Below are 26,207 nucleotides of genomic sequence, written 5' to 3' on the forward strand. Positions count from 1 at the left end.
CTATCATGGTAATTAGCTGAAGATGAACTAATCCAATGACTATTTGGTTGATAGCCCATTTTTGTGTTTAGGGGGCATTTCCATGTGTATTTTCTTTATCCAGCTGTCACAGTTAATAATTTACTTTCTCTGCTGCAAAGTATGTAATTTTAAAAATGATTTCCCTCCAACACAAACATGTTTGAGCCAGTCTTTTTCATTTAAATGGATACAAGTAAGTGTTTTCAGCCTATTTTAGCCCATTTTGTAATTTTCTCCCACCTCTGATACCAAGAGATGGAGTAGTAGAATGATTGTATTAACTAAATTGTATTGGGAAAGGAAATACAAGTTAAATTTAAGTTTAAAGGATTTGGGAATATTGGAAGGAAGATCAACTGGACAACTGAAGTACATACTTTTTATTTTTATTTTAGATTTATATTTCAGTTCTATACAAATGATCTAATAAAGCTAGTGTAATTTGCTTAACTTTACTGTTGTAACATCGTGCTTATTTTCAGCATTACTATGGTTGAAATTCTGTCCAGCCCATAGATATGGTACCTTCCTTGGATTTGCTGGCTAGTTGAGTGTTCAATATTGTGGGCATTAAAATGCTGTTGCATGCAAAATTTAATCCTATTGTCTCAGCAGAAAGATTCTCATCAAACAGTCTTTAGTAATGGAAAAAAGGTACTATAAGTAGTTTTCTTGCATCATAATGCTTACCAAATATAGGTCACAAGCTTAAGTTTCAAAGATGTATCCTGTTCACTTCAGCTCAGCTCTTTTAAGGGGTTTGGCAAACTGCTTTCTGGATAACTGGAAGCACGATTTGAGGGATGAGATTATTTAACTATACTAAAGTTAATTAAAAATGAAACGTAATTATTGTTGTTTGGTGTCAGGTGAATTTGGCCTCATTGACATTAAGCTTGACACCAGAATTGCAGTCCCTAATCCCACTTCTCAATAGTTAGCTTTCATTTTTCTACCCAAAGAAATGATCCAGTGCAGCAGTTGTGCTGTATCTTCTGCAGTGTGGTAGCTGAAGTCAACTCTGTGACCTTGTGTCTACTTACTAAGGTAAGCCCAGCTTCTTGGAACAGATGTGGATTCAACACGTTTGATAAGATCGTACAGGTTCGGCACGCTAGGGTGCTTCAGTCCCTTTCAGATACCTAGGGTGTGGTTGACATGCTGAGTTTTGAAGAAAATTGAAACTTGTCACTATTCAGACAATGTAATACGATGTGAAGGGAATGAAATAGTGAATGAAATGGTGTTAATGCTTCACACACTCATTGGTCAACCAAATGGATTAAAAGTTAGTAGAGAGGGATGTGATCCTCACTAATGTGTTATCTTAGTTGGACATGCGTGTGTGATAGCTTTAAATCTGTACCTTCAAGAGCTGCTTTATCTCCCCATGTCACCTCACTGAATCAATTCAAAGTTAATGTGTTGGATATGATGGAGCCCATGCAGCCCATAGAGTATGAAAATTACATACAAATTATAGATTAGGATCTTGTAAATTACTCAGATTTCCTTATAATTCTTCAACGAGTGCTCGTTCTGGGTGAATAGATGCCTCCAACTAATTGTTTGCAGGTCTCTGAAAGGAATTTACGGCCCAAGCCTCAGAAGCCACGCAGTCTACATGAGCGAATCCTGGAAGAGATCAAGTCAGAAAGAAAGCTTCGGCCAGTGCAGACGGTTGGTAGAAAGAAAAACAAAGGTGAGCCTAACTTGCCATATCATCAAGTTCCTTGCCCCTATCCTGCTATTCAGTAAGATTTCGACTAACATCTTACCTGCCTGTGAGCCATGTCCCATTATCCAATGAAATCTGTCCATCTCAATCTTTAGCATTTCTTTTAACCAAATATCAAAAGCCTCCTGGGAAGAGAATTCTAATTTTCAGCTCACTTTGTGTAGGAAAATTTTGCTACTTTCAAAGCCCTCTCTCTGTTGAATAGAACCCAATAATGCTGGTGGTGTCGGGTTTCCAAACAGTACCACTGGCCTTCAACCATTAAAACTGATACAGACTTGAGCAGGGAAAGTGGGAACTGCTGTCAGATTAAAGGGGCCAGAACTGTAAATTCATCTGGCCTCCCTGTGTAGTCTGGTGGTGGGAACCATCCTTGGTGGGACACACCAGCATTAGGCACCAGGGCAGACCTGCCACAGGACGTGAAGCCCCGGTGGTGACAGTGGGGTTTAAATTAAATCTTTTTATTATCTCTAAGTTTTTAAGTTTTAATTAACTTTATTCACACAACATTTTAGTTTTTAGTTTAACTATTTCAATTTTAAATGATTGCAAATGTCAGAGATATTTAAGAACTGATAAAATTAGATCCACCCCCATCTTTGCCCTCTGTCAAAGACTGACAGGGACATTTCAGCAGTGGGCCTCCATATTTTTCCACCGCAGCCTAGTCATCATTTGGACCTCACTGCCAGACCATTCTTGTGGCACCCTGATGAATCCCTGTGTCCATGGACCATAAGAGTACATTCTGGGTGGTGGACCCATTTTAGAATGTCTAGCACACGACTTCAAGCAAAAGGCAAGTTTTATCAAGGAAAGCCACTGAGGAAATCAAATGTGAGTGACCTTCCTGCTGTCATATAATGGCCATCTGATGGAAGGGAAGAGCTGCTACAGAATTGGTTCTACAGGGATACAGCTACAGATCTGAGACATCAATTTCCACTCAAAAACAATACCACCAGTGACAGGCAAGATCTCTTCCTCCTTCATCTTTGCCTTCATCCAGGTTAGCTTTGCAGTTTCAAATAAACTAGTAAACCGAAAATTGCCAAGTACATTGTTGAATAATGAGCACTGATTATTTTCCTGCTCAATTCTGACAAGGAGGTAGGAAAGATAAAGCCACACTAATTGGCCTAGTACTCACTTATCCTTGTTTTGATTTATAGCTGCGCATTATATTTCTCAATTTCATGTTTTATCTCTCAAAGTACAAACGTGATTGATAGCAGAAGTCAGGAGCAGCAGGGCACTGCCTTTGGAGGAAAAGAGTATTTGAAGATCAAGACCTCCAGTTTTTCGCCAGTTGCAGCAGCCAGAGCAGCAGAGGGGAGGAGCTAGCAGCTTTATTTTAAAGTTGTGTGATTGGCTAAGTGTGCAGCAACTCAGCCAATAAAAAAGCAGGTAGGGTAAAGCAGAGTGGCCATTTTGGAATGGCCATTGTGAGAGTGGATCAGTGTAGGAGTGGGAATTTGAGGCTTTGGCTCTAGAGGCTTCGACAAGGAGGCACAGGTGAGTAGCAGGTAAGAACAGAAGGTTTTTCTTTTACAGTAGTTAAATACAAAGACATCAATTTATAACTAATTAAATAGAGATTCAGGATCAGGTGATGTGTTATAGCTGCATGATGTGGGAGCTGGTGGACCGCTTTGTGGTTCCTGGTGACCATATCTGCAGCAAGTGTTGGTTGCTTGAGGAACTCTAGCTCAAAGTTGATGACCCTGGACTCTGAGCTTCAAACATTGCAACGCATCAGGAAGGGGGAGGGTTATCTGGACGCTGTGTTTCAGGAGGCAGTCACACCCCTTATATTAACTACTTCAAATTCAGTCTGTGGTCAGGGACGAGAGGGTGTGACTGCAAGTGAGGCAGGTAGAGGGATCCAAGAGGTAGTGCTGGAGGAGCCTCAGCCCTTGAGCTTGTCTAACAGGTCTGAGATTCTTGCTCCCTGTGCACTTGAGAGTGGGGGCTGGAGGAAGGATGAGCAACCGAACCGTGGCATTGTGGTTCAGGGAACTATTCAAGAGGGGGGAGAGAAGAGAAATGTAGTTGTGAGTGGGGATAGTATAATCAGGGGAATAGACACAATTCTCTGTTGCAAGGATCAAGAGACCCGAATGCTGTATTGCCTGCCTGGTGCCCTAGTTTGGGACATCTCATCTGACTTGCAGAGGAATTTGGAATGGGAGGAGAAAGATCCATTGCCGTGGTCCCTGTGGGTACCAACGACATAGGTAAAACAAGGAAAGAGGTTCTGCTGAGGGAATTTGTGCAGCTAGGGTCTAAAGTAAAAAGCAGAACCAGAAAGGTAATATTCTCTGGATTGCTACCTGAGCCATGTGCAAATTGGCACAAGGTAAATAAGATCAGAGAGTTAAATGTGTGACTCAAAGATTGGTGTGGGAGAAGTGGGTTTGAATTCGTGGGACATTGGCACCAGTATTGGGGAAGGAGGGACAGGCTCTACCTGAACCACGCTGGGACCAGGGTCCTGGTGAATCACATAACTAGGGCTGTAGATAGGGCTTTAAACTAAATAGTAGGGGGTGGATTCAACAGATTGAAAAAGTATGGATAAAGTAACAGAGAAGGAGAGTGCAGGAGAGATTACTGAAATCTCCAGAATAAAAAATAAGACAAAGTTTAGAAAGGGACAAGAATTTAACTTCAGGCAACGTGGAGACAAATTTGAGAAGGGTGGTGAATACAGGACTGAAGGTGTCATATCTGAATGCACACAGTATATGAAATAAGGTGGATGAGCTTATAGCACAGTTAGAAATTGGCAGCTATGACCTTGTGGGCATCGTGGTTGAAAGGAGGTCATAGCTGGGAGCTAAACATCCAAGGATATACATCCTATCAAAAAGACAGGCAGGTGGGCAGAGGGGGTGGGGTGGCTCTGTTGGGAAAAAATGAAATCAAATCTTCAGCAAGAAGTGATATAGGATCAGAAGATCTTGTGGGTAGAGTTAAGAAACTGCAAGGGTAAAAAGACCCTGATGGGAGTTATGTATAGACCTCCAAATAGTAGCCAGGATGTGGGGTACAAATTACAACAGGAGATAGAAAAGACACGTAAAAAGGACAATGTTACGGAGTCAGGGGGATTTCAATATGCAGGTAGATTGGGAAAACCAGGTTGGTACTGGATCCCAAGAGAAGGAATTTGTAGAATGCCTCCGAGATGGCTTTTTAGAGCAGCTTGTGGTTGAGCCCTCTAGGGAAAAGGCAATTCTGGAGTTGGTGATGTGCAATGAACCAGATTTGATTAGGGAGCTTAAGGTGAAGGAACCCTTAGGAGACAGTGATTATAATATGATGGAATTCACCCTGCAGTTTGAGAGGGAGAAGCTAAAATCAGACGTATTGGTATTACAGTTGAGTAAAGATATCTTAAGGGTAACTAGAGAGGCACGAGAGAGGAGCTAGCCAAAGTTGATTGGAAGGAGACCCTAGCAGGGATGACGTTAGAGCAGCCATGGCAGGAGTTTCTGGGGGTAATTCAGAAGATGCAGGAGCAGTTCATCCCAAAGAAGAAGCAGCATTCTAAAGGGAGGATGAGGCAACCGTGGCTGGCAAGGGAAGTCAAAGAAAGCATAAAAGTGAAAGAGAGGGCATGCAATATTGCAAAATTGAAGTTGGAGGATTGGGAAGCTTTTAAAAACCAACAGAAGGCAACTAAAAAAGCAATAAGGGGAGAAAAGGTGAAATATGAAGGTAAGCTAAGCTAGCTAAAAGAGGATACCAAAAGATTTTTCAGATATATAAAGAGTAAAAGAGAGGCAAGAGTGGACATCAGACTGCTGGAAAATGACGCTGGAGAGGTAGTAATGGGGAACAAAGAAATGGCAGACAAACTGAACAAGTATTTTGCATCAGTCTTCACTGTGGAAGACACCAGCAACATGCCACAAATTCGGGAGAGTCTGGTGCAGAAGTGAGTGTAGTCGCTATTACTAAGGAGAAGGTGCTTGCGAAGCTGAGAGGTCTGAAGGTAGATAAGTCACCTGGACCGGACGGACTACACCCCAGGGTTCTGAAGGAGGTAGCTGAAGAGATTGTGGAGGCATTAGCAGTGATTTTTCAAGAATCACTAGAGTCTGGAATGGTTCTGGAGGAATGGAAAATTGCAAATGTCACTCCACTCTTTAAGAAGGGAGGGAGGCAAAAGACAGGAAATTATAGGCCAGTTAGCCTGACTTCAGTGGTTGGTAAGATGTTAGACTCCATTATTGAGGTTTCAGGGTACTTGGAAGCACATGACAAAATAGGCCGAAGTCAGCATGGTTTCCTTAAGGTGAGATCTTGCCTGACAAATCTGTTGGAATTCTTTGAAGAAATATCAGGCTGGATAGAGAAAGGTGAGTCAGTGGCTGTTGTTTACTTAGATTTTCAGAAGGCCTTTGACAAAGTGCTGCACATGAGGCTGCTAAACAAGATAGGAGCCCATGGTATTACAGTAAAGGTACTAGCATGGATAGAAGATTGGCTGACTAGCAGAAGGCAAAGAGTGGGAGTAAAGATGGCCTTTTCTGGTTGGCTGCCAGTGACTAGTGGTGTTCTGCAGGGGTCAGTGTTGGGTTCGCTACTTTTTATGTTATATGTTAATGATCTGGATGACAGAATTGATGGCTTTGTGACCAAGTTTGCAAACGATGTAAAGATAGGTGGAGGGGCAGATAGTGTTGAGGAAGCAAGGAGTCTTTAGAGGACTTGGACAGGTTGGGAGAATGGGCAAAGGAGTGGCAGATGGAATACAGCAGAGGGGAGTGTATGGTCATGCACTTTGGTTGAAGGAATAAAAGCATAGACTAATTTCTAAACGGGGAGCAAATTGGAGGTGCAAAAGGACTTGGGAGTCCTAGTGCAGGATTCCCTAAAGGTTAACTTGCCGGGTGAGTCAGTAGTAAGGAAAGGAAATGCAATGTTAGCATTCATTTTGAGAGAACTGGAATATAAAAGCAAGGATGTAATGCTGAGGCTTTATAAGGCGTTGGTAAGACGACATTTGGAGTATTGTGAGCAGTTTTGGGCCCCATATCTAAGGAAGAATGTGCTGGCATTAGAGAGGGTCCAGAGGAGGTTTATCTGAATGACCCTGGGAATGAAAGGGTTAATGTATGAGGAGCTTTTGATAGTTCTGGGCCTGTACTCACTGGAGTTTAGAAGGATGAGGGGGGATCTCATTGAAACATACTGAATATTGAAAAGCAGGAGAATGGGGTTGAGAAGGAAAAATAAATCAGCCTTGATCAAATGGCCTAATTCTGCTCCTATGTCTTATGGTCGAATGGACCTTGGAACTAGCAGAAGTCTTGTGGTCTACCAGGCTCAGTGATACCTAAGCCCCACATACTTCCAACCTGGACACTACCTACAGCAGATATCTCGTCACTGAAAAATACCACCAATGCTCTCTCTATCCTTCACTGAAGGATAAGTACCGGGCCAACATCCCCTCTTGCTCTCAGCCGACTACGTTGGGCATGCCACACAGTTCTCACGCCAGACTCCCAAAACAAGCTGTCTATTCCAAGTTCTGTTGTGGGAGAAGATTAAGAAGATTGAAGATGTGCTCAAAGCTTCCTTGAAGAAATGCAACATCCTCACTGACTCCTGGGAACCCCTGGTATCTGACTGCTCAGAGTGGCGAAGGAAGACTCAGGATGCTATTGTGAATCTCAAGGCCTATAATCAGGAATACATGGAAGCCCTTCAGAAGTGACAGGAGTGCCCCACCTCTCAAACTACCCACTCTCCTGCCCCATCTGTTGAAGAGTTTGTGGTTTCACATTGGCTTCAATGGCCACCTTGGAACCAACAAAATAAGTGGAAGCAAGTTATCCTTGATCCTGAAGGGCTACCCAAGGAGAAGAAAGTGCCCTAACCTCAGTGTCCTCAGTACTTTGTTTAGCTATCATAATATTTGCAAATGATGGGGCAAGTGACGTGGGTGCAGTGAGACCATGGGTTCCTCCTACAAAAGTGAACTCCATATTGATGTCAAACCTGTGCAAACTTAACTAAATAATGTAAATTCACTCCAACTGTGAAGCTGATCATTCAGGATGATGGTAATAGCAGAAGGATGTATGTTAGAGATGCCTAACCTCTTTCCCAGAGAGGCCTTCCAGCTGAGCTAATAGAAGGATTATGGATGTGATTTTTGTAATTTAGTGTATTCTGTGAATCACTGTGTGAGAATATTGACAAGGTCAGTAAGGTGCTGGCCCTACACCTGCAGCAAGGCTTCTGATAGCAGAAACAAAGAAATCCAACACTGAGGACAGACGTTGTTAGCCTTGTAGAAAATCAGGGAGGTTGGATGATGTTTCTGGAGTAAGTATAACTGGCTTAAATACCCTGTAGCATCATGCCTCAGTTTGGACCAATTTAACTAAATTAATAAAATGAACAGTTAAATCAGAATTTGGGGTATTCACTCAAATGGACGGATTTTATTTTTCTGCCTGAGTTAGAATTTGCATGTTCTTGAAATCTCTTGTTTATGTGCTGTGCAGTGGAGTCCAGAACACATCACCATGATTGCCTGGTGTCAATGATTACCTCTATTAAATGTTATTGACCTACTATTATTTTCCTGCTCAGTTCTGACAGGGAGGTAGGAAAGATGAAGCCACACTAATAGACCTAAACTAGTCCATTATTGGAAATACAGACTACCCCTATGGAGTTTGTGTACCTAGAAAGCTGTCCGTATTGTGAGTTGAATAAAAAATAAACTCAGTGTTTATTTCACACGTTCTGTCAGAGTGACTCTTATTCCATATCCATTTTTGGTAGTGATTTGTGAATTCTATAAGAGCAAATTTCCATAACCTGAACAGTCATAATGCAGGGGTCATGTGTGTGTGTGTGTGTATGTATATATGTGTGTGTGTATGTATGTATGTATATATGTGTGTGTGTATATATATAAATAAAAATAACAGTGTATATTATAAGTTTATATATGTTCAAATTTATATATTCTATTAAAGTGCAATTTGAAATTTGGTGCATATTTAATTTCTAAAGAGCAAAATAAATGATGTGAACCCAGGCCTGTACTTAACATTGTTCAGTGCTGGTTTAAACTAGTTAATCATTGTTTACACTGTAGTTAGAAATTCATTGCCTTTGCAGAGGTGATATTTGGATCACTCCCATGTCTGCTGCATGCCTGCGCTGATGAGCTGAAGTCAACTTCATGCATAGATCTCTCAATTCCTGAGGCAATGGGAAGTGCACAGAGACCTAGACCCAGGGTTCTACTTAAAGCACCAACACTAGCTGAAATGGATGAAATGTGCATTTCAGAGGTAGGAACGTAATTTCATTTACTTAATAGAAATTGAATGTTTGCATCCATTTGAAGGAAAATGGACCTTTGGAGAAAGTCTATCTTGCAATCAAGATGCATGGCCGATAAGAGCTAAACTCAGTCTTGTTTATTTATTTGTCTGAATGGAGAAGATTCAAATTCATTAGCTATTAAGTTATTGTAGAGTCACAGAGACCAATGAAATTTTTCATCTCACTTTGGGTTTCACTGATATGTCTTTCCAGAAATTTTAAACTGGCTTTAGTTCTTAACCTGCTTTAGTAGGATTAGATTTAATATTCTCTGGATTGGTAGTCAATATCTCTAGATTATATGATGAATGGCACATCCACTAAATAGTGTGTAATGGTGTTAAATTTGTAGTATGACAGCATCATTAAATGTCCCCTTTCATTTATTAATATTTTTTGTTTATTGTTCACTTGCTAGTTTACAATGCATCTGCCAAGCACAAATGTTGATGCATTTTTAATGAAGATTGTAATGTAAAACTTTTAGATAGTATGCTGTCCCAGCAACATCAGCTGTCCTTGGTTTTTTTTGCACACTGCTTGGAAATCAACCTATTTTACTGATCAGTGAGCATTTGAATCTGATTCAGAAGGACAAGGCAAAATTTTTGGAAACCAAAAAACAGTAGATGCCAGAAATCCAAAATAAAAACAAAGTGCTGGAATTGCTTAGTAGGTCAGGCCACATCCGTGGGAAGAGAAACAGTTAACATTTCAGGTCAAAGACCCTTCGTCAGAACTGGGAAGGAGACAAGAGAAGCTTAAGGTGTGGGGAAATGTCTCTGAAATAGTACAACCAGGGTGACCATGGGGATAAACTGTAAATAAGATTATTTGGTCAACGAGTGAATTGGAGAAATTAGAGAGTGACACCATAGACAAAAGAATGTAGGAGTTTGGAGATGTAAAGCAGGAAGATAAACTCAGCAAGTCAGGCTGGGCATGTCCTCTACTCCCAGAGAGGGGGAAACAAACAAGCTGAGCCAATGTTACAGATGGCCAACTGATGTAAACTGAGTTACCTGAAGTTGTAGGATTCAGTGTGAAGCCCAGATGACTGCCACATGCCCAGATGGAAAATGAGTTGCTGTTCCTCAGGATTGCATTGGGCTTCATTGTAATTGGGAAAACTGAATTCTACAACTTCAGCTTTGTGCTACCGTGATAGTGAGGAAGCTGAAGGGCCACTGATTATTTCAGTAATACACGAGCAAAATGGCTGGTGTCAGACAAAATACATAAATCTACTAATATTTGGAACACAATGATAATGTATGATTTTTTTTGTGTGTTTATTTGAATTGTTTCCCTTTATTGTGTGAGGGTAATGATCTCCATATGTAGAAGTGACTGATATACACATTCAGACACAATTGTGTTATTTTAAAAGGAAGAAGATTCACCAAGTGGAGAAATGCGAAGGGTTACCAGCTCCCCAGTTCCTCTAAAACGTGATCGCTCATTCTCGGAACATGATCTCATCCAGTTACAGACTGAATTAGCCCTGTCGCAATCGGAATCGGCCTATCTCTCATCAAAGGATTCCCACACAAAGTTGTATTCAGGGACTGAATCCGTAACCGGAGCTGTGTCTCAGCATAAAGGTGAGGTAATCAAAAGTATCCTTCCATTTTCCTCTTGAGAGACTGCTTAATCATTAGACAATGTTTATTGACAGGACTGAATACATTTTAGTGCATCAGTACTTGTTGGCAGTAAAGTAGAACCAGTTAAAGGCTGAGTTGCTTTCATTAAAAAAAAATGACCTGTGAGAAGGTGAAGTGATTCTATGCTTTAGAAACTTTTACATGGATAAGATTGTATTACTTGTGGAACACTCAGCTCCTGACCAAAGGTTCACAATGCCATTGAACAATTCTTTAATTTCAACATTGTGGTTTTGGTGTCAGCACTTGCATGATCCCATATGTATAACATTAGTACCTTGTAACAGTAAACAAGGTTGTTCTAGGGGATGATCAGTCCTGTCAGTTTTTGCTTTCTTCTCTATAGGCATTCTTCCTTTAAAACCTAGGTGCAGTGAGCATCGTACTTCATGTGGCTGCATGTTTATCTTCAAGGATTGCTTTTTTTTCCTGTAGCTAATCAGTAAATTCATGCAAAAAAGATTTAAATTTTGCCAACACCTCACTACCATCCAAATATATTTTATAACCAGTTAAGAAGGCATGTGGGATACTTGCCTGCCTTAGCCAGAGCACAGAAAAGCAGAGAGGTTATGGTGCAGCTAGAGAAATAATTAGTCAGGCCACAGCTAGAGTACCTTGTCCAGTTCTGATTGTTACACAACAGGAAAGATGTGGTTGCTGTATATGAAGTGCAGAGGAGATTCACCAGGATTTGCCTGTGATGGAGTATTTCACTTGTGAGGTGAGAGTGGATAGGCTGGGCTTGTTTTCTTTACAGTAGACTAGGATGACAGGGGCCTGATGGAGGTAGACAAAGTTATGAGGATTGCAGAGAGTGAGAAACATTTCCCTATGGCTGAGGTATCTAAAACCAAGGGGCATTTTTAAGGTAAGGGGTAGAAGTTTTAGAAGGGATTTGAGGAAGCTTTTTTTACCCAGAGGTTAATTGAAATCTGGAACACACTGCCTGAGGGGGTGGTGCAGGAAGAAGTTCCCACAACATTTAAGTATCTAAATGAGCACTTGAATTGCCATGGCACAGAAGGCTACCCACCAAGTGCTCATAAATAGTATAGATAGGTACTTGATGGTTGGCATGGAAACATTGGGCTGAGAGCCTGCTTTTATGCTGTATGATATTGACACTTTGACTCTGATCCTTTGACACCTTTGAAATGTTGTCACAATTGTAAAGTAGAAAATAAGAATTGGGAGCTTTGTCACTTTCAATCTGAATAATGCAACAGCTGGTGAATGATGAGTGAATCATAATTTTATATAGTCAAATGCTTTTTCAGAAAAAAAGGTTCCATGGCCAGAAATTAGATTTTCTGTTTGTATTTAGTGCTACTGAATAGTCCTAAAATCCTCTAATTAAATGACAAAAAAATGGGTCATAAAATCTTCTGATAAGTGAGAGCTGGTCATATAAACCCTGCTCTGTATGTATTAAGTAAATTCTCTTTCCTCTGCTCATTAGTTAAAGGGGTGAGTAGCTGAGCCTTGTAGCGTGAGCATGATCATGGCTTTCTCATTCCTTATCCAAAATATCAAGTCCCCTGGATTATGAAAGAGAAAATCAGTCAGGGTTTTCATCTTTAGTTGCTGCCTAAGTAAACTCTGCTGTTTTTGTGGGCACTGAATGAGTCGACGTAGACTTGGATATTGCTTCTGTAGGTTGAATTATTCGCTGACTCTGGAGTTGCTTATGAAGAAGTGATCATGTGTGAACGGTTTCAGTGGACTCCAAGGAACTACTGTGCTGCCCATGGCTTTGTTATTTTCTACTGGATTGGATTCCCAAAAATGTGATATTTGTTTATACTTTCAGTAGAACAGAATGAGGAGATGTGGTCAATGGAGGCTCAAAGAACTCGTTCTTCTTCAGCAGGGGGAGACATCCTGCGTACTTCAAGGGGTATTTCAGAAAATCTTTCAAAATTTTCCAAATGCCAGTTGATGGTAAGTGTCTGTTGCAACTTGTATATAAGCTTTGTGTTAACTAGGTTTCACTCTTCAATAGTGCAAAATGTTTATTTTTGTACCATAACCATGTTTCTGAGAAAACAATACACATGTTCAGATGGCTTCCTGATTATTAACGGAAGTGTTTCATTTGTAGACGTATCGAGATTAGGAGCAGGGTAGGCCATTTGGCCCCTCAAGCCTGCTCTGCTATTCAATATGATCATTGCAGATCATCCACCTCAATATCATATTCCCACTCTATGCCATATCCCACTTTTTGCATCTAGAAATTTATCTATACATCTACCTTAAAAATATTCAGTGACTTGGCCCCTTCAGCATTCTTTGGTAGCAAATTCCATAGGTTCACTAACATCTGAGTAAAGAAGTTTCACCTCCTGTCAGTCCTCCGAGTCCTAAATCCAAAGATTGTGATCCCGAGTTTTAGAACCCCATCCATGTGAAATATCCTTCCCACTTCCATTCTGTCCAGCCCTGTCAGAATTTCAGAAATTTCAATTAGATTCCTACTCCTCTAAGCTTGAGTGAATACGAGGCTTAGTCAACTCAATCTCTCCTCGTACAGCAATTCTGCCATCCCAGGAATCGGTGGTGAACTCTCTTTATGGCAAGTATATGCTTTCTTGGATAAGGAGATCTATGGCTAGTGGTTTCAAAGGGGAATTGCCTGTGTGCGTATCTTCAAATGGAAGCAAATCGCAGATCAGCTTGTGAGTACTGAGAGGCCAGAACTTACTAGTGGATTCAGAAAGTTCATGGAGTTCTCCAGTATTGCTTCTGGGAGTTGCCTCTTGGACTCTGCACCAGCCAGACCTGAAACAAGATCCGAGACCACTGAATAAGGATTCTAGGCTTGCAGACTTAGGGGCAAAGGGGAAATTAAGTTCTGTAATTTTAATAGTTTTTAAATGTCTCTCAATGTCAAAGGCATTTACAAACTGGAATTCACGGCAGTGTTTGACAGCTGGCAAATCTCCATCCCTAGCTTTGACTTCAGTCTAAGCCTATTGAGGATATTCTGGAGGTAGGACTTATTCCCTGCACCACCTGAGGCCTGGTCACATTTGGGACCACTCTGCCTGATTCAGGTGTGAAAGACCAGTGAGATCGACTCTCTGGATCCAGCCCAGGTAAATGCAGGTGAGCAGTGACTATGGGTGATGATTCCAGACAGCAGGCTAATGTCATGCAAGATCTGGCCCACTATTTTGTCCCATTTTTTTTAAGCAATTTAAGTCCATCTGAGTAAACCAGCAGCAGCTTGTGATTCAGTAAGTAATTTATGAAGTGCAGGCGACTCCCACATTACAACCGTTCAGCTTATGGAAATTCGCCCTTACAGAATTCACAAATCACTACCCAAAATTTTGAGATATGGAATAAAACTCACTCTCAAAAGTTATGTGAAAAAAGTAAATAAAAAAAAAATGCTTTTTTTCAATTTACATTCCTTGAAACATGCGCAGCTAACACAGCTTTGCATTACGGGAAATCTTGATTTTTTTTAATCTTGACTGTTCTAGAAACACAATCCCATGTTGTGATGAAGGATTCACCTGCAAATGTGTACATGATATGGGCACTGCCTCCCCCGTGGCTATCAAACCCTCTGTCCTTGCAAGCTATGCAAACAATGTTGGGAGTTTCTGTTTCTAGGAATCTCAGTACATCCTTTATTTATAAAATTGAGACAAATTATGACAGGGAGACTTAGGATGGAATCTTTTTCTCTGCAGGAGGAATTCAGTCACCCAGTAGAAAGCTTGGCACTGACTGTGGAGGAAATCATTAATGTTCGTAAAGTCTTAGTGAAAGCTGAAATGGAAAAGTTTCTCCAAAACAAAGATCTCTACAGCAACCTGAAAAAGGGGAAGGTTTGTATCTTGTATGCTTTTCATGTTCACTCAGAATGATCATCATTCAGTTCTTAGTGTTGTTATTATCCATTACTTTCTGCTTTAAAAAAAAAATTCCCTAAGCAGTCATTCATCACCAATTCTGATGCAGTTTTTAGAAGCAGAAGCTGGGTGGCCCTCTGTACAGCTTCACACATCTGAGCCTTGCATGAGCCAACAAGCAATGCACATCTCAGACACCAGTCAATCCGGGAGCAATCTGGTACGTCCCGAGGGTGCGAATCCAGGAGCGTTCCTGCACATCCCGAGGGTGTGAATCCGGGAGCGTTCTTGCACATCCCGAGGGTGTAAGTCCTGCTTGAAACTCAGTTATCACATGCACTGCACCAATATCCATTGCTCAGATTAAAACTTGAAAAAGAGAGGGAATCTAAAGGTTGACTTCAAAAAATCTGCTTTGCATATTGTGAACAGTAGCCTTTTGCTAAACAACTGCTCTGCAGTTATGAGTAAACTGAACTAATATTTAAGCTCAACTGGTTCTGGAAATAGAAACAGAGGGAATTTTATTAACAGAATTGTCATTAGAAGCTCATATTCATTGTTCCTCATTTGCTTGAGTTCACAGCTTGTTTAACTATCAGAACATAACTCTAACTGGCAGTTTCAAACAAATAAGGTGCCACGTGACTTTGCTTACTGGCAAATCCAAAGGGAGTATTAACCTTCTGCACCAGGGCAGTACAAGAACAGACTTTATATTTATGTTCAGTGGAAAATGTGCCCTTGGCTCCTAATGCTTTTCTGAGTGGTTAAATGGTATGTTTCTAGCTAGTTTTATGAAAAAAAACAACTAATAAATACCTTACCCTAAAAATGCTATGCTTGGCTTTCCTTTTTCATTCTCTCCCTCTCCCCCAGTCTCTCCCATTCTGACCTCCCTGGCAGTACTAGTTCATCTGTCCCTTGCTTTACAGTCGCAAACAAAACTGGTGAATGACTCTGCAACATGCATTACCTTTTAAAATCCATTTTCTAAAATGAAAATCTTAACAGAATTCTATACATTTCTGGGATGTGGGTGTCACTGGCGAGGCCGGCATTCCTTGCTCATCCCTAGTTCTCCCTCAGAAGGTGATGGTGAAGATGCTCCTGCGGCCATGTTCATCGGGAAGTTCCAGGATATAGACCTGGTGACAATGAAGGACAAGTTACATACTTAATCACACATCACCTTGACCCAAGAGGAGCATTTGTTCCTGTAAAATCCACTGTTGTTAACTTTATTGGTAGAAGTCGCGAGTTTGAGAGGTATTGTCAGAATACCCTTTGAGTAATTGCAGTGCATTTTGTAGATGGAACACACTGCAACTACAGTCACCAGGAGTGATGGAAAGGAGTGATTATTTAGAGCAGTGGATGAAGTGCCAGTGAAGTAGGGTGCTTTGTTCTGGATGATGGTGAGCTTGATACTTGTTGGAGCCACACTCATCCACCCATGCAGAGTATTCACTTGCACTCCTGATGTGCATTGTATATGGTGATACTTGGTTTTGGGGATTGTGATCTTTTCCCTTTGCCCTGCAGGTATGCTGCTGCTGTAAAACAAAGTTCCCCATCTTCTCGTGGCCTTCAACATGTCTCTTTTGTAAAAGGTAACTGACTGCCAATAACTATTTTCCTCTAGACTCTTTTACTGTAAGCGTACTGATTAGCATTTTAGAACCATAGAATGATACAGCACAATACAGGCCCTTCGGCCCACCATCTTGTGCTGACCAAACCACACCTAAGACTATCTAACCCCTTCCTCCCACATATCCCTCTATCTTAAATTCCTCCATATGCTTATCTAACAATCTCTTGAACTTGACCAACGTATCAGCCTCCACCACCACCCCAGGCAGCACGTTCCATGCACCAACCACTCTCTGGGTGAAAAACCTCCCTCTGACATCTCCCTTGAATTTCCCACCCATTACCTTAAAGCCATATCCTCTTGTTTTGAGCATTGGTGCCCTGGGAAAGAGGCGCTGGCTGTCCACTCTATCTGTTCCTCTTAATATCTTGTATATCTCTATCATGTCTCCCCTCATCCTCCTTCTCTCCAATGAGTAAAGACCTAGCTCCTTTAGTCTCTCCTCATAATCCATAGTCTCTAATCCAGGCAGCATCCTGGTAAATCTCCTCTGCACCCTTTCCAATGCCTCCACATCCTTCCTATAATGAGGTGACCAGAACTGGATATAGTACTCTTAGTGTGGCCTAACCAGAGTTTTGTAAAGCTGCATCATTACTTTGCGGCTCTTAAACTCGATCCCACGACTTATGAAAGCTAACATCCCATAAGCTTTCTTAACTACCCTATCTACCTCTGAGGTGACTTTCAGTGATCTGTGGATATGAACCCGCAGATCTCTCTGCTCCTCTACACTGCCCAGAATCCTGCCATTAACCTTGTACTCCGCCTTGGAGTTTGTCCTTCCAAAGTGTACTACCTCACACTTCTCTGGATTGAACTCCATCTGCCACTTGTCAGCCCAGCTCTGCATCCTATCAATATCCCTCTGTAAGCTTTGACAGCCCTCCACACTATCCACAACACCACCGATCTTTGTGTCATCTGCAAACTTGCTAACCCACCCTTCTACCCCCTCATCTGTCATTAATGAATATCGCGAAAAGTAGAGGTCCCAGAACCAATCCCTGTGGGACACCACTAGTCACAGCCCTCCAATCCGAATGCACTCCCTCCACCACAACCCTCTGCTTTCTACAGGCAAGCTAATTCTGAATCCACACTGCCAAGCCTCCCTGGGTCACTTGGCCTCTGACCTTCTGAAGAAGCCTACCATGCGGAACTTTTTCATCAAAATATCTGAATGGACTGTCAGCATTCCAGTTAATCCACTGACTCATTCAGGACAAGAGATGTCTTGGAAAGGGGGTAAAAAGCCATAGAAAATAGGTGGATTTAAACTCCCCTCCTTCCTGGTGTATTTCATAGAAAACTTTTATGCATTGTACAAACAAAAAACATAAATATCAGATTAGTTCTCCAGACTGCAAAATACACTCTTTCATTTAAAACATATTAAGCATATTTAACACCTTTTGATGTTCTTCTGTATTAAAGAGCTATTTGTTCATATTGTTAAGCTAATAGATGAAGTTTTACATAAATGTTTAGTTGTAGATTGAGATATTTAAATAAAGGCAAAATGTATCTTATGCCAGTATTGCCAAATATTATCACGTTACTTCAATTTAAGGAAACCTTTCAGTTTAAAGTTTCTGTATTTTGAACCAAATACACTGAGCCTTTTTTTAAAAAGTAGCAAACGATAAAATTATTAAAAGAAACATTTTTAAGAAGTCCAAAGATTTACAATGCTAGTTTAAGTATTTCATTTTCTAGCACTACAACACATTTTCTTACAGTTCAATCACACATATTTTGTTTCTCTTAGGTCAGTCTGTGGTTCCTGCAGTTTGAAGGTAAGAGTTGCTGCAAAAATGAATTGACCAGAATCTTATTTATACTTTACCTCAGGAATATAATCAAATCTAAGTTCTCCTTTTGTCTGATAAATTCCTTCTGGTTCAACATTTTACTAATTCTGTAGATTGGTTTTTAGACACTACAACATCTATGATCATAAAAATAAAAGCTAAAACTAGTGGGATGAAAAAGATGTCAGTGTATCCAGTAAAGGAATTGCTCATTTCCTAACCAAACTGACAGAGAATTAAATATCACCACTGAGTTGTATAATGGCAGAAAGTATAGCAAGTGCCATTTCCCATAACAATAGATGTGTCATTTGTTCCATGATCAATGTTCCTGTTTGTGTTGTGTATTCAGAGTGCAGAGGTTTTGGCAGTGGACATTCAGCAGAATGAGTCAACAGTGATGAACTTCAGAATAACACACACATGCATGAATTGATCTAACATTTCTCAGGAAGTTGTTAGTTGCTGTAGCTGAAAAGTTACTGATAATTGAAGTAAACAAGATCTTTTAAGATCCTTCACTGGTTGATGGATACTTGTGCATTGTTTTTTTTAAAAATCAGTATTTACATTTATATCTCTCCAGGATATCTACCCCACCCATGAAAGGGCATCTTTGCTTTAGCAGCTGATAGAAGCAGTAAGAGATTGAACATTCCTCAACATAATGACAAGTACCCACCCACCCCCCCCCCCCACCCCGCAAAGAGTGCATTTCTTTGGGAGCAGTAGAGTGATTTAGGTTAATATTTACTGTTGTTACATAGCACAGGATTGATATTTTGAACAAGTTATAAAAGTTTACCAATGCAAATACTAAATTGGAAGAGTTGGTTTAATTGGGAAGATTCAATAAAAGTAGAGAATAAAATTTCTTAAAATGTCTTTTGTTTGGTTGAAGGTTGTTTAAACTGGAAAAGAATATGCCATTTATAGTTTAATTAGAGTAACTGAATAATGTAGCACAGTTCTACTTGGAACAGTCATGCAGGAGTCAAATTCTGCAGGTGTTATGTCCTTAATCCTTAGAATCATAAACTTGGAGTTACAGTTTTGCTACATTAGAGCCATTACTCAGGCAATATGTAAAAACAAAAATCCCCAATATTGTTGGAAGATTTGCAAGATGTCACACAGCAAGTACTGGCACTAGTGATGATAAAGGCAGAATTGGATTAAGCAGCAGTTCTGCCTTCCCTAATCTGATGTGAAAAGTAACCATGTACATTGTTAGAGGACAGTAATTGACCATAATATCAAGCAGACTGATGGACTGCAAGAAGAATGGGTTGACTGAATAGGTGGACAGCTGTCAGATTAAGGAATTAGACAATGTAGAGTAAATGGCACAGGTCTGAAGAGTCTGCCGAATGTCTCTGGGGGTAAATTTGAGAGGGAATTCGATGGAGGTGTCGTAGATCATTACTGATTAAGGGAGAGTAGATAGGTGGAAACCACTTCTATAAATGTACAAGTCAAGTACTGAGAGAACATAAATCTGGGCAAAATATACAAGGAGAATATAAGAGAAGTAAAAATAACTTGGAGTTATTGTTGGATGAGTAATAATGGAGCAATTATCTGGAATTCACTGCCTGTGTATTGGAATTGGAAAGCTACATGACAGAGAATAATTTGCAGAGTTGTGAGGAAGGAGTGGGAGAATGGGATTGCTCCACTTCAAACTGGTGCAGACTTAATATACTGAATAGCCTCCTCCTGTGCCATAATCAGTCTATTATTCCATACATTTTTTACAGATTAAGATACCTTCCAAGAAACTTGCCCATATACCAGTCTACACTCTGGGTTTTGAGAACATTCAAGGAACCAGTCAGACAAAAACCGCCCAGGCTAAAGGACTCTTCCAATCTCAGTAAGTATCTTGGACTTCACTATGTTGGATGTTGAAGTTTTCCTTAGATTGAACTGCAGTTTGCCAAATATTGAGAATGACATGACTGCAACAACAATTACCTTCATGTACGTATCTAGTTCAAATGCCAGCACTGAAGTAGATTGCTTTGGACGGAAGGGGTTAATCTTACTGACACAAGATATGGAAATTGAAACTCATCTTGAAGACTGAGAGGATACAGAAGTTGCTTACCACCAGCTATAGAAGAAGCAAACTGTGTAGATGGTTCTACTTGTTGACCTCAAATGTCAACATATATGAATGATATTAGTGCTGCTGGATCTATGGCCGAGGTGCAGTGGCTGCAAATTCCAAGTGTTAAGACACAGTTCGCTGCTAGAAAGTAACTGCTTTATGAATGCATAATTTCAGAGAATTAAGATTATGAAGTAATTGCTGAGTAAAGAATCAATGTTTTTCAAAATTATGTAATGTATTGCTTCAGTAATTTTGTCAGTGGGGATTTGGACAGAATGAGCAGCCATAAGGAAGAATGGAAATAGATCTAACTCATTTTGTAAAGCAGCTGGGATTTCCAAGTAGCAAAAACAGCTTAAGAAACAGAGCAGCCCAAACCTACTCAAAATTTGCAGGAGTATATCTGAGCTGCAAGCTAATGAAGATCCATTATCATGGGGTGTTAAACCAGGGAATCTTCCAATAATGCTGTATAGACAGAGTCCATTAAGCAAAAACAATGCTTGCTTTTGCTGAAAGGGACAACAAATATAATAGAGCTTTGGGGAAAGAATAAGAGAAATACTGAAGGCACTGATGCAGTGGTGAGGCAATGAGAAGGACATACACAAGAGGTTGGAATCATTAGATTAAACGTTCATAGTGGTACCTGGGAGAATATAGGACTAGTGAGTTTACATCAACGGTGCTGTGGTTGAGTGTTGAAAGCTTTAAGTTTCTAGGGGTAAACATCGTCAATAGCCTGTCCTGGTCCAATCACATGACTTGCACATGGCTCAAATTTTGACAAATAAATGTTTGTGTTTTTTGCATTTCTGAATTTTTGGTATTAGTAAAATATCTTCCATTGTAAGCATGTGGCCAATGATAGATCCTAATGTACAGTACTCAAAATCCTTTGGATGTTTTTGTATTATAGGTCCTTGAGGAATCTCAGTAATCGGTCAGTAGAACAGGAATTTCCACACCTTTACACGCATGGCTGTAGCTTCAAAGATGTTTGCGCTGAATGCACAAAATTTGTTGCTGATGTTATTAATTCAAGTAGAAAAAGTATGGACCTTCTGAACAAAACTCCTTCAAGGAAAGTGCAGTCTATGTACTCGCGTTCCACAAGATCCTGAGAAAAGTAAAAGAAGCAACAACTGATTGTATTATAATTACTACATGATGTCAGCCAAAGTTGTCAGCAGTCACGCTGCATGAGCTGTTGTTAATTCCTAAACCAACAGTATGCAGTACTTCATGGGTGCGCCCAACTCATTCTGACCAACTGCAAACATGACACGTGGTGAAGATGGAGGATACAAAAGACTGGAGTTTATAGAGGTCATGTTTAACATTTTCATGGTAAAACACCTTTCACATTGATGTGAGACAGTTACTGCAGAATTAAGATACATAAGGACCTTCTATGAATTCTTGGATTTGGAGACTCGACCTTTAATTTTTGAGATGTTGGCAAACTCTTCCATTCTTGCTATCAACCACTGTAAAAAGCTAATCAGGGAGAGAGGGAATGTGCAAATTCTGAATATTTGAAACACTTCTGTCTTGACATGGGCAAGAGAGCAGGTCAGGTTGGAATGCAAAACATTGGAAATCCTTTTTTTTTTCATTTTAATTACAATTAATTTTCTATTCCTTTCTCAGTTTTTGTTCTCATGCTACTATCTCCAGCAGACTCCATCACTAATTTTCCTTGCAATTGACACACATATTGCTGAAGTTTAAATTCTGTAATATTGGAGACTTTATTATGGCCTATACTGGAGTGCATGTTTTCAGTCCACATACAAAACTAGCACAGCAACTCTATATACTACGGATTAAACCATAGATTTCATTTTAAGTGAGTATGAGTGCAATTCTCAAATTATTGACCTTGCCAACTTAAACATTGGATTGACATTTCTATGCATTGTGCTATGGTTGTGCATGAGGCCTATCACAATATAAAAACGCATCAGAGTTCACACGACTTTAGGGCAGGCTCAGATGATTATGTTTTATATTCTTGGTTCTGTTGTGCTTCAATGAACATACAATAAATTAAGTAGCTTTGAACCTTACTCCAGATACCTGGAGTGATATTTGGAAAGACTAGCTGAAATTCGAAGTGGTTTGTTATAATTGGTCCTGTTACTTCATTTACCGAGCTTTGAGAACAAATGAAACTAAACATCCTTTTGGCTATAGTTATCTGGCTGGCTTCTGCAATGCCAACAAATAAACATTTTGCTGTGCACTTTAATTCCACTTCATGGAAATCAGTTAAAATCAGGCAGAAAGGAACCTTCTTGCAAATGCATGAGTATTAGCAATGATTCCATAAAGGTACAGAAACTTTTGGACAAGTGCACTATCAATGATCTCTGAAGTTTTGAGTTTAAAGAACTGAGTGCCTATTTTTTCCTTTGTTATATATCAAGTTTTGAAATGTAACAAAGTTTTTAAGATGTGAATTTTTCTTTGGTATGTGTGGAACAGTTGGCAGCAGTTTGCCTTAAATGTCTCCTCTATTTTGCTGAATCATTTGTGATTGATAATTCAGAATTTCACAGTAATATAAAAGGAGCATAAATATAGATGCTAAAATTGAAAATGCCCATCTTACTGTTACAAAATAATTCAAAATCTAAATGGGCTGTTCAACATAATATAAACACTAATGTTCTTGAATTGTATTAATCCAAAACTCAGCATCGATGCCCAAACTATTGTTGTTTAGTTGTTCCTCTTTCTTTTCAACATTTGTTTGTTTACTGCATTCAGGTAATACCAGGCAATGGAAAGATGAGATGATGAGAATACTTTGCTTTCAATATTTTACCTAGGCATTCACTTTCTGTGTATGGTCTAAATATACATTTATGAAAAATATCAACTCCACGTGAGAAAAGTAAACATTGAGCTTACAGTAAGCATGGCTGCTGTGTATGCAAGCCTCGCCTATATAAGCTCTCCCTTTTAATTATTTGAACTTTTTGACAGATAAGCGATAAATTAAAGATGAAATAGAAATTTAAATGGTTAAGAAGTGATTAAGCAGGTTTCAATAAATGTGGAACATTGCATGTTTTATTGTTTATAAAATGGTGCCAGTTCAGTTTTTCAGATGCCAGATATATGAATAGAGATTATAAGAGTGCCTTGGGTTGTCATGACAACTAATGCAAAATATTTTAGTTCCAGAATGAAATTTAAAAACGTATACAGTTATTGGACTCTGACAACTATCATTTGTCTTTGATTCTGCTCTGGTATAATGCTTCTTATTTATCTTTCTGCACGATTAAAGTTTTTGACCATAGTGGCCCAAAGAGACATTGCATGATGGCAGAATTTAATGAGCTTGGAGGGTTCTTGATTTGAGTCTATTGACAAAGTCGCTGTAGTCATCTGATAACCCTCTGCTGGATGTAATGCATGCTGTAGAACAGCCACCAGGAAGTGCAATGGCAACTTGATATCACACCTTCAGGATACATCTCCACAAGCCAGGACCCACAGATACATCATGGGATTGTAGGAATGAAGTCCTAACCCTTACTTCAAAATCCCTCTACATCTAAACAGTCTCTAGTTACATTGATAATATACATAGATCTCCAATTTTCATCCAGGTATCTATTCAAAGCAATACACTAACATAAGCATCTTTTTAATATGAATAAAATTATTTATCAATACACCTTCTCTGTACTGATGGAATGTGTGTTGTGTGTACAGTGACTGTTTTTCAGTCAAATAGCATGTTAAATAATATAGTATGAAAATAAAGAAACATTTTATAAAGGACATACTGTTCAACACAATGTAAAATGTATTTAGTAAATATGTTTCCTTGTAAATACAAGTTATATTTACTGCAAAATTAAATAAATTCTACAAACTATCCAGAGACCCTGCTTTTTAACTCAAAATTGTAAGCAAATATTTGGGCACTGCATTAATTTCATCTTTGCATGTGTACTTGAAATTCTAAAAGAAACATTGATGCTGAAAATGCAAAATAAAAATGCTAGAAATACTTGGTCAATCAGGCAACATCTATGGACAATGGAAGACAGTTAACATTTCAGGCCAATGAAGAGGAATCATTGACCTGAAATGTTAACTTTGCTTCTCTCTCGGTGGATGCTGCCTGACTTGCTGAGCATTTCCATTCTTTTCTGTTCTTATTCATATTTGTAATGTAGACCGTGGGTTTAAAATAAACAATCAGTTAAACAATGTCAATCTTAAGAGCTTTTTAAAAAGCACAGGTATTTAAACAATTTTTAAATTGTGATATGGAATATCTAGGCTAAGTTAATGTGTACATAGGCAGTTTTTAACAGAAGAGACAAAACCTTTTTTTCTCTGTACCTTTTGTTTAAATTAATTTCATCTTTATTGTCTCCACTTCTTAAAAAAAATATAAAGTTCCCTTGACAGCTTTGGTCTGTCTACATGCTATCACAGACTTTCCCTTTGTTCTCTCCATCCCTCCGCACCCCCCCCCCCCCCCCCCCCACAACACTTGTTTTCTCACTTGCAATTAAGGGTACTTGAACCAAAACATTAACCCTATTTCTCTCCCTGCTGATGCTGTCTGACCTGCTGAGTTCCTCTGATTTTGTTTTGGATTTCCAGCATCTGCAGTTTTCTTACTCCACAGAAGTTGTCCTTTTGAAAAGCAGGCTGAGGGAATGATCCACATTTTTCGTTTATTGCTTTTCATTTGTATTCCTTGTACACTAATTATCAGTTTTGCCTTTGAAGATCTGAGGATGAAGTCCATCAGGTCCTGGAGACTTGTCAGCCCACAGCTCCATCAACTTGCTTGGTATCACTACCCTGGTGATTGTAATTTTCATGAGTTCCTGACTCCCAGTTCCCAGCTTACAGCTATATCTGAGATGTTAATTGTATCCTTTTGTAGAGAAGACAGATGCAAGATACCTATTTGTTTAATCTGCCATATCCCCATTTTCCAGTATTAATACCCCAACCTCACTTTCTACACCCAACATTCAACTTATTAAATCTTTAAAAATATTTTAAAAATCTTAAATAACTACAGAAAAGCTATCTGTTTCCATATTTCTGGCTATCTGATACTTTAATTTTCTTTCCATATGTGTAAACTGATCTGAATTGCAATCCATTTATTCATCATTTCAAAGTGTACTATTCTCAGTGATAGCAGCACGGAGTTGGTTAAAATATAACATCCTGCCTAGAAACATTCAGAAATAGTTTTACTTCAGCAGTATTACCATTACAGGTAAAGCAGTCTTTTGGAAAAGCACTGTACCATTGAGTATTCCACATGAGAATTTTATGCAGCAGGAATTGTTATGCTGGTGGATGTATGCAGTAGCTGAATCTGAGACCAGTGGTAGTTAAGGCATATCTTCCTTCATCTGAACCTTCTGTTTAACCGTACTCCATTTACGGTGTATCAGTGCTTGATCAGTAAGGAGTAGTGTCACGAACCAGCAACAAAAGAAGCACACTGAGCATGATTCAGTGTTAAAAATCTTTAAATTCAGGCTCACTATAAGGATGTTGATCCTCCAGTGAAGACAGAAAAGTCTCAGATAAGGCATCATAATTTTCTTCCTGTTTAGGACTGTCACAAGGAATCACATCAGACTGCACCGGACTGTCTGTCTTGGCTAATTCTTTAGCTCTAGCTCGAGTCACCGCACATGATGGGTAAACATCTGGATCATTCTCAGACTCATCAATCCTTGGTTTGGTTGTTAACCGTACCACAGGAACAATTTCTCCATCTGCAAGGTCATTTCCCAATAACAAAGAAACTCCTTCCACTGGCAAACTAGGTCTTATCCCTATCTCGACTGGTCCTTCTACGAACTTTGACTTTAAAATCACCCTGTGAAAAGGGACAGACATGGTCTCACCTGTAACGCCTCGTACTAGATTTACTTCACCAGTGTCACTTTCTT

General features: G+C 39.6%; 1 protein-coding gene across 2 annotated transcripts in view; it reads left to right on the forward strand.

Moving 5' to 3' along the window:
- spire2 (spire-type actin nucleation factor 2) overlaps positions 1-24,144 on the forward strand; it is a 66,902-nt gene extending 42,758 nt beyond the window's left edge. Inside the window, exons 7-15 of one of the 2 annotated variants that reach the window (XM_052028766.1) lie at positions 1,597-1,723; positions 8,915-9,090; positions 10,515-10,728; positions 12,605-12,735; positions 14,499-14,636; positions 16,206-16,273; positions 18,089-18,116; positions 19,892-20,007; positions 21,167-24,144. In XM_052028766.1, the coding sequence (XP_051884726.1) occupies positions 1,597-1,723; positions 8,915-9,090; positions 10,515-10,728; positions 12,605-12,735; positions 14,499-14,636; positions 16,206-16,273; positions 18,089-18,116; positions 19,892-20,007; positions 21,167-21,371 (1,203 nt within the window). In that variant the 3' untranslated portion in view covers positions 21,372-24,144. The remainder of the gene's footprint in view (positions 1-1,596; positions 1,724-8,914; positions 9,091-10,514; positions 10,729-12,604; positions 12,736-14,498; positions 14,637-16,205; positions 16,274-18,088; positions 18,117-19,891; positions 20,008-21,166) is intronic. The other variant, XM_052028767.1, reaches the window with a different exon arrangement.
- Positions 24,145-26,207: the final 2,063 nt, after the last annotated feature.

The sequence above is a fragment of the Pristis pectinata genome, chromosome 13 (genome assembly GCF_009764475.1).
Source record: "Pristis pectinata isolate sPriPec2 chromosome 13, sPriPec2.1.pri, whole genome shotgun sequence".
Taxonomy (NCBI): domain Eukaryota; kingdom Metazoa; phylum Chordata; class Chondrichthyes; order Rhinopristiformes; family Pristidae; genus Pristis; species Pristis pectinata.